At 41.0% G+C, this 9,354-nt stretch overlaps 1 protein-coding gene across 1 annotated transcript; it reads left to right on the top strand.

Annotated features, from left to right (window-relative positions):
• The first annotated feature begins 7,443 nt into the window (after positions 1 to 7,443).
• On the top strand, positions 7,444 to 9,148 carry LOC147612689 (uncharacterized). The gene has a single exon (XM_086783255.1). It carries the CDS (start codon positions 7,762 to 7,764, stop codon positions 8,770 to 8,772), a length of 1,011 nt encoding a protein of 336 aa, XP_086639381.1. The 5' UTR covers positions 7,444 to 7,761; the 3' UTR covers positions 8,773 to 9,148.
• The last annotated feature ends 206 nt before the right edge of the window (positions 9,149 to 9,354 follow it).

The raw sequence follows: 9,354 nt of genomic DNA on the forward strand, positions 1-9,354 counted from the left end.
TCAAAGAACTCATTTGGAGAAGTATTCTCCCCCTCCATCTGACCTTAGGCACTTTACATGCTTCTCTGTCTGCTTTTTAGCCATCACTCTGAAATTATGAAAATTAGTGAAAACTTCACTCTTCTCCATGAAATACACCCACACTTTTCTCGTGTGGTCCATCAGTGAATGTTACATAATACCTACAGCCACCCATGGACGTAGTTTTTTACAGGACTCCATATATCTGAATGCACAACATCTAGTACATTCCTGCTCACATTTCTATCATGTGGAAATACATGCTTTGTCTGCTTTCCAAATTGACATGCTTCACATGCTTTGTGCATACCATCAACCTTAATATTAGGCAACCCTGTCACAATTTCTTTAGTCTGCATACCATCAACCTTAATATTAGGCAACCCTTAATATTAGGCAACCCTGTCACAATTTCTTTAGTCTGCATAGACTTCATTCTTTGCACATTTACATGCTCGATTCTCTTATGCCACATGTATGTATTTGCAGCAACTCCTAATCCATTTGCAAACATTGCAGCACTCACTTCAGGTATATTTACATTCATTGTAAACATTCTGCCCACTTTGTTACCTTTTGCAACCAACCTGCACTTATCTTTAAAATCTTATATATAACAACCATCAGGGTTAAACTGCACCCGCAAACCCTGCTCAATCATCTAGCCAACAGAAACCAGATTCTTTGTAATATTCTAAACATGAAGTACATCTGCAAGGTACTTCACCTTATCATCCTACATAGATAATGGCACATCTCTAACATGGGGAATTGGATGAGTAGTATCATCCCCTGTTTTAACAAAATCTAGCTTTTTTAGGATTTTTCATATCCTTCTTCAACCACTTGCCATGACTGTTCATGTGGTTCAAAGCACCTGAATCCACATACCATACATCATCATTACATGCGGATACATCATTTTCTAACACATCATCATTGCATGATCATTGCATGCAGATACATCATTTTCTAACACATCATTAAGCACATGTTGCATAATAAACAAGCTAGAGAACACATAATTATTTTGCAGCACTTTTCCACTTCTCATGCCATTTTGATTCTTATAGCAATTTGCCTACACATGCCCAAATTTGCCACGATAAAAAAGGCCTCGTGTATAATTTTTTTGCCTTTACCAATTACCCCACGACCTCATGTATAACTTTGCTGCCTTTACCAATTACCCCACGACCTCGTGTATAATTTTTGCTGCCTTTACCAATTACCCCACGACCTCTTTGATTCCCCCTGTCTCTAAACTGGCCTCTTCCACCTGTGTGTTGTTGTTGTGAATCCTGTGACTGTTGCTGCTAAACATAATTCTGATTACCTGTTCAGCCACCACCTTGGACACGGCCTCAACTTCTACCTTTGTCCTCTACCTGCACTTGTGTAGAAGGCATGTTGCTCCGAACTACCTTTGTTTTATAAAGACTAGTCTTCACCCAAACTCTTTTACCACCACCTTGGACACGGCCTCAACTTCTACCTTTGTCCTCTACCTGCACTTGTGTAGAAGGCATGTTGCTCCGAACTACCTTTGTCCTCTACCTGCACTTGTGTAGAAGGCATGTTGCTCCGAACTACCTTTGTTTTGTGAAGACTAGTCTTCACCCAAACTCTTTTATTCAATTATCAGCATTGACACCAAATTTGTAAAGTTCAGAATGTTATCCCGAGTCTAAATAGACATCTTGAATACCTTGTATTGTGGCCCGAAACCACGTAGACATACTTCAACCTTATCATCATCATCAACAGAAACACTAATAGATGCAAGGGATTCCACAATGTCCTTGATCTTCAAGACATAATCATTCACAAACATATTTTTCTTCTCCACAATATGAAGCTCATTCTTCAACTAAATCTTTCGTGCCTTGGTGTTAGTGTCATATAGCTTCACCAAGGTGTCGCATGCCTCCTTGGGTGACTTAGCATCCTGTATATGCCCAATCATGGTGTCCTATATGCTAATGGAAAGCCAATACATGACTTTCCTTACTCCTTGATTCCAATCCTTGCATAATTTTACGTCTGCAACAGTTGGATTAATCTTTGGTATCTCTGGTGCCTTCTCATGTTCACCTTTAATGTAGTCCCAATAGCCTTTTTCTATTAGAAAATTTGTCAATCTAAACCTCCAAGCATGGAAGTTGTTCTTGTCAAGCTTTTCTGCAATCTGGTTAATTCTAGCATTTGGCATCTTACTCTTTGTCATCATTTGGAAGAGGATCCTCATATCTCATTACATAAGGAACAATTTGCATATATAGCCTCTTTTGGTTCTAGCTTATCAACACAAACTCACCAAAACCAGCACTCTTAATTGACCTACACAAACGGCGCTATGCTACACCCAAACTGTCCACAATCAGTCTCAACTGCATACATACACCCAATAGCACCTGTAAGACCTCTTTTTCAGTACACATAATGTTTGCACAACCAATCGCCCTTCCTGCAATACCAAAAACAGAGTTCTGCAGAGAATCGAAACTTACCCACAGTGCACGTAAACACTTGTGAACTGAAAAACGGAGGTCCAGACGCACCGAAAATGCATTTTCGACCCGAAAATATTATCGAAAGGAATGTATAGTTGCCTTGCAACTCCGCTCCACAAAGAAATTTCCTCAATCAGAGCTCATTCGCCAATGCCTCCCGAAGAGCTCCCAACAAGGGTGTAGTAGCCAACATAAAGGGGAAAGAGTAAGTGAAGCTCTAAAACTTGTACTGCTTCCTGTGCTTCTCTTGCTTGCTGCTCAGCTTCTTAGCATGAACCAGGGTTTGATACCATGAAAAGATGTAGGGGAGAAGGGAGCTTGAGCTCTTGCAAGCACACACACTCACACAAACCCTAGAAGAGAACACACAAGGTGAGAGGCTGAAAACCTGTTCTTCTTCTTCAACAAAAGAGGTCTACCAAAGAGATAAAGTGACTAATACACATACTATTGTATATACAAGTGGTCCATAATGTAAACACACTAAAGTGGAGTGGGTAGGTGTGGACTAGTTGGTGTAGTCCAGCTTTGGCGACGAAGATATGTCGGTGCAGCTACCAAACCCCCCTAGTGATGTAAATGTCAAATGGTTACACATGCGCCTCGTGAGTGTCAACTCATGTTGAGCTTGAAATCTCAATAGGGTCGACATCCCTATATTCATATGAAGGTGGTTTAAGAGGCCAAATGGTTTAGAGATGGCTTGGATTAGATTGGGCACACTACCAAATAGGTTTAGATTTAGAGGAAACAACTAAGAAATGGTCCTTGGTAAAGAAAAACTTTCTCCATGTGGCTTTTTAATAAGGGTTTATATTTGTAGGGTGTCCTTACTAAAAGATCATGTTGACAAATTCAGGATTAAGACATCGATGCACTAGAATTAATGGTAAGGGTATTGAGCCTAATGATGTATTAATTATGCTTTTTACCAACCCTAAATATTGGATAAAAATTTTCTATGGCTATTGTTTACATGGCATTATATAAATGCTCATATTAGGAAGTTTCTAAAAGTTTCCCCAACCATAAAACATGTCCATTTTTGCAACCATGATTTGGAGCTTGTTTCTTAAGAGTGTGGCTATTGTTAGACTCGAGTGCCTTCTTGACTTTGTGTAAATACGATTATTAGATCTAAAAATTTGTAAGGCGATTTCACCCACATCTCTTACATGGATGCCACATCTTTTATAAAAGATGAGAAATAATGTCTAGGGGATATTGGATATTAATGCTTCACCCTCGTATTGTATTGCACCAATTAGCTCATATTTATACATCCCCAATTATGAGGAGTAGCCATGGTTGAGCAGCCCAGGTGCTCACATCCTTATATTCATAAGAAGGTGGCCTAAGAGGCGAGATGGTTTAGAGATGGCTTGGGTTAGATTTGGCATAGTGCCAAATACACTACATGCTACACTAGATCATTATCTCATAATGGATCACATATGGAGTAGGTAGAATTTACTCTTGGACACCCTCTTGTCCTAATATTATGGGGCTCAAGACATGACTATGGACCTATATGGTCATGTCATGGATGCCTCATGTATATAAATATACATAGCTAGCCCCTTATCCACACAGTTTGTCAGTCATTGTTTATTCCCTAGATTCTACTAGTATATATTCTCCTTCTTAGCAGTTGTGTAGATTAACCATTGAAGCTCCCTTCATGGGAGCACATGGGTATGGGGCTTTACCATCTATTGTATCACTTCAGTAATACATTATTGTGCAATTTGAGTTTTAAAGTTTTGTGCTATGAAAAATCCTACTTCTTCTCTCGTATACATGGCACGTTGTATTCTCTTACATGCTATTAGAGCTACGGCTTGTACAAAACTTCTTTGCTAATCGCTATCTAGCGATCCTTTAGAGAAATGGCATCTTTCGTAATGACTTAACTTTTAGGATGAAATTGCCAACTTACACCTATGGATGACTAGGTATGCATCACACACCCATCTCGCACATCATTAAGAATACTAACAAAAATGCTAACAACCATTTCTTGGAGACATCAGGCATAGGATAGCTCCTACCTTGCAAACTAGTTTTATGCTCAACAATAATAGGCCTAAGTCTGTTTATAGTAAAGCCAACACCAAGTGTGTCTTCGTGCTTTTTTGAATTTATGTTTTGCTGTGTGATGATAGTAAAAACTCAATACTCTTCTCCAACAAATTAATCAAGATGACATGATCCACCTTTTCTTTGCATCATTAAGTCGGGTGTATTCTAATAGAACAAAAAGCATAATGCATAAGCATAATAAACTCTTAATATGCTATATTCTAGCTATGCCCAACATTTAAGAGAAAGTTTCGATGCAATCTTTTCTTAAACACCCTCATGCCTCGAGGAGTCAATTAAAACCTTATATGAGAGTTTCAATTCAAGCAAACTACTTATATAGAGGCTCCACCTATAGATTATGAAGTTTTAGATATATTTAAAATTACTTCATATCATTGGTCATACCCACACTGTTTGGTAGGAAAAAGAGCCTCAAAGTTGTTGGAGAGAGTAATGATTGTAATTTTTTTTCTCAAAAAGGCTATCGTGTGAGAGGGCCACTTGGATTTTACTTTTCTCAATAGAAAGTGGCGTGTAAGAAATCATGAGGAAAATGAAATCATGAGCCAACAAATTGAATGAGTCACGTGTAGGGGAGCAATGAAATGAAAATATGGATGGAAGCTAATAAACGGAATGAGTCACATGTAGAGGAGAAAGTACACAAAAAACTTGGGGGAAAAGTGGATCTTATGGCAGGGGTCATATGTGAGAGGCCTTCATGTGAAATAAATAAACTGTTAGCTCAATCAAGTGAGGTCCTAAAGGAAAAAGTGTGTGTGGATCCAAAAAGAGAACCATGTGAAACCTACCCTTAGACAAAAGGAAAAGATAAGAGGAGGGTCATGTAATATGGTGTTAACAAGTTGTGTGCTGATTAATGAATTGGTAAAAATGTGCATTTGTCAGAAATACACAAAGTGGTTATTGTCCTTAGTGTTGTGATTCAAACATGCCACTATTTAATGTTGAGATGTCAAGCTTAACATGAGCTGACACTCACGAGGCGCTTGTATGACTGTTCGACATTTATATCACTGGCAGGTTTGGTAGCTGGCACCACATATCTTCGCCAGAGATTCTACAACTCGACTACACCGACGACTAGTCCACATCTACCCACTCCTCTTAGCATGTTCACATTATGGACCGCTTGTATATACTCTATTATGTGTGTTAGTCACTTTATCTTCTTTGTAGACCTCTTTTGTTGTGTGAAGAAGAAGAAGAATTTTCAGCCTCTCACCTTGTGTGCTCTCTTCTAGGGTTTGTGTGAGTGTGTATGTGCTTGCAAGAGCTCAAGCTCTTAATTGGTAAAAATGTACATTTGTGAGAAATACACAAAGTGGTGATTGTCCTTAGTGTTGTGAGTTGAACATGCCACTATTCAAGCGATGATCAACATGTTTTCACAAGAGATTTATTTGTAATGCATGCCTTTTAATAAATCTAATCAATGGTCCTCGGTAAAGAAAGTGCCCAAAACTTTCTCCAATAAGGGTTTCTATTGGGAGTAAGTGTTCTTTCTTAAAGATCACGTTGAATGAATTAGTATCAAGACGTTGATACACTATAAATAATGGGAATTCTCAATATGGGAGTTAATTATGACTTTAAGCAACTATAAATACTAAATGAAAACATTACATGGATATTGTTAGCATGTCACTATATCACCCATGGGCGCTCATGGCAGGGTTTGTACAAAAGTCTCCCCAACCATGGATGATTTTGCAGCCACATTTGGAGCATAGGAAGATTACAAATGTCACCGACAATGTCATAATTCACTATGGGGGTGGTTGCTATTGGGCATACCCACATTGATGTATTAACCTGAATATAAGGTTTAATGTTTACAACCCCACGATTGGAGCGTAGGAACATTACAAATGTCAGTTATCCTTTAAACAATGTAATAATTCACAATGGGGGTGGGGGCTATAGGGTATACCCACACTGACATATTAACCCCAATGTCCATACAAGATTTAGTGTTTACAACCCCATGTTGATAACTTAGCGTGTTCCCAAACCTATTACTCTTGTTTCATATAGATTGCATGTCCACGCTTTAACTTTCAAGGATGAAATTGCTAGTACATCTTTGGGATGACTAGGTACTTATGCATCACACACTTGAGTTGTTCACACTTTAACTTTCTAGGATGAAATTGCCAATAGCTTTACATCTTTGGGATGCCTAGAGGTAGGTATGCATCACACACTTGAGTCCTTCACATCAATGAGCGTACTGAAAAAAATACCAACAACATCCGTCATTGCTTGGACATGTACTTGATATCGGGCATAGGATAGCCTCTCCATTGCAAGTGGTTTTACGTTGAGCAATAGGGCCAAGTTTGTTTATAGTGAAACCAACACCAAGGAAGCAAAGCTTTCACAACATGAAGTTTTTCTCGTTTCCAGGAGGATTTTTACCCATATGTTAAGAGGTACATGTTGCCAAGGCTACCAACAACTTCCTTTGTGTGAAGCCATCCTATTGATGGGCAAGCTTTGCGTTTATAAAGAGTCTCAAGAGTCCCTTTAGGGACATCATTGAAATGGTTGGAAGAGGTAGAGAAAAGGCTAGGAAGAGGCCATACATGAAACAAGGAAATCCTCATTTAGTCAATTACAGTGAATGGCTACAACACCTGTGCCAGACACAATGGGTTTGCACCTACTCTAGCGTGAGAATCGGTTGTCCAATCGAAGGAACGTTGAGCATGTGACCTGCCCCTAAAGGATAAAGGTCCATAAAGTATGATAGTATAGGATGGATAAGGATGGGTCAAAGTGTGGAGATTGTTCACGACTCCACAATAACTTTTTGTCTTTTCGGATTTTTCTGCGAAACCAGGCCTTTTGAAACCGTAATCAAGGGGCGGCTTGTTGCCTCCATAGCCCTGACCTGCAAAACCCTAATCAAGAACAGCCTCCGTCGTTAAGAAACCAAGAACAAGTCTCTGCCCGCCACAGCCAAATCCGTCAAAATCCCTAATTAACAAGAAGCCTCTGTTCGCTGTAGTGAAGACCTTATGCAGCCCTAATCCAGAATCGGACTGTATCCTCCATAGCCACACCCCTCACCCATCCCGCTGCTTCTTCACCCGCTTGCAGAATAGGTACGGACAAGATGAGCATGCGGGCTTCACAGCAGCCCTCTGCAGAGATTCGCGTGCCTGCAGACGTAGATTGGACAATGCTGGACAAGTCCAGGTTCTTTCTGCTGGGTGCAGCTCTTTTCTCGGGCGTCTCGGCTACTCTCTATCCTGTGGTCGTTCTGAAGACGAGGCAGCAGGTACATGCAGGTAACACATCCAGTGTCAAATTAGGGTTTAACCTCCTGCGCAATGAAGGGGTGGGTGCTCTTTACAGAGGTTTTGGTACCTCCTTACTTGGAACCATCCCTGCCAGAGCCCTCTACATGAGCACCCTTGAGATCACCAAAAGCAATGTAGGGTTTGCTGCCCTGCATCTAGGGCTTCCTGAATCAGCTGCAGCCGCCACAGCAAATGCTACTGCTGGCCTCAGCGCTTCCATGGCCGCTCAGCTTGTTTGGACCCCTGTGGATGTCATCAGTCAGCGGCTTATGGTTCAAGGCAGCCAGAGAAACCCTAACCCTAACCCTGGCGTCACCTGTAACTACAGAGGGGGCTTTGATGCATTCAAAACTATCCTTCGAGTAGATGGATTGAGGGGCCTGTACAGAGGTTTTGGCATGTCCATCTTGACCTATGCCCCTTCCAGTGCTTTATGGTGGGCTACATACTGCATGACTCAGAGAACTATATGGAGGAGTTTAGGGTTAGGGATTTGCAGCTCAGATGCTGAAGAACGGTCTGATCCCAGCTCTGCGTTGGTGGTAGGGGTTCAGGGTGTGAGTGCTGCATGTGCTGGAGGGGTAGCTGCTATAGTCACAACACCATTGGATACCATTAAGACAAGGTTTCAGGTCATGGAAAGCGAGGAGAACAAGCGGCCTACCATCAGAGAGACGGTAAGAACGCTCCTGAAAGAGGGAGGCTGGAGGGCATGCTACAAGGGGCTTGGCCCTCGTTGGGCTACCATGTCTATGTCTGCTACCACCATGATTACGACATATGAATTCCTGAAGCGCATGTCAACCAAACAAGACTGCGGCTGAAGCCGGGAAGCCTGCTAGGAGGTTTTCCTTGAATTAGTGGGTCTTGACACAGCCAGAATTGCTGGGAATGTTTCCATGCTCAGAAAGCATGCACTTGCAGGCCTATTTACTCATAGGCATGAGTTGTTGGCCCCTTTGTATGGGTCATCGGTGGCTTCTTACTTTTGCATGTGATGGCCTGAAATGTGTATATCAAAACTATGTCCTCTAGTGTTGCTTTTTTTGAGAATGCTGGGGCAGCTATAAGGTATTCTTGAGAATACTTTCTTGTAAACAACCACCTTGTAAATTGTACATACCGAACAGTCCATGCCATGAAAGGTATGACTAGTTTCTGCCTTGTATTTGAATATCTAGTGACAGTTGTACTTTTTCAGATGGTAGTTTGTTCATTTTGTTTTGCCCTTATGTCATTTGATGAGCAGTGTTAGAGCATGTGCATGTAAGGAGATCAGTGTGATGTTTTCTCATTGATACTGTTATGTGTTTGAGCTAATTTGTTGCCACGGGTGCTCAAAGGCTTTCCCCATGAAAAGGGATGGAGGAGGTTTTGGCAGTTAAGCAATGTCACCACAGCATGAA

The sequence above is a fragment of the Cibotium barometz genome, chromosome 45, assembly GCF_041138505.1.
Source record: "Cibotium barometz isolate CiBa-2024 chromosome 45, ASM4113850v1, whole genome shotgun sequence".
NCBI lineage: Eukaryota > Viridiplantae > Streptophyta > Polypodiopsida > Cyatheales > Cibotiaceae > Cibotium > Cibotium barometz.

Coding starts and splice junctions, on each gene's coding strand:
- LOC147612689 (XM_086783255.1), top strand. CDS start 7,762: ATGAGCATGCGGGCTTCACAGCAGCCCTCTGCAGAGATTCGCGTGCCT.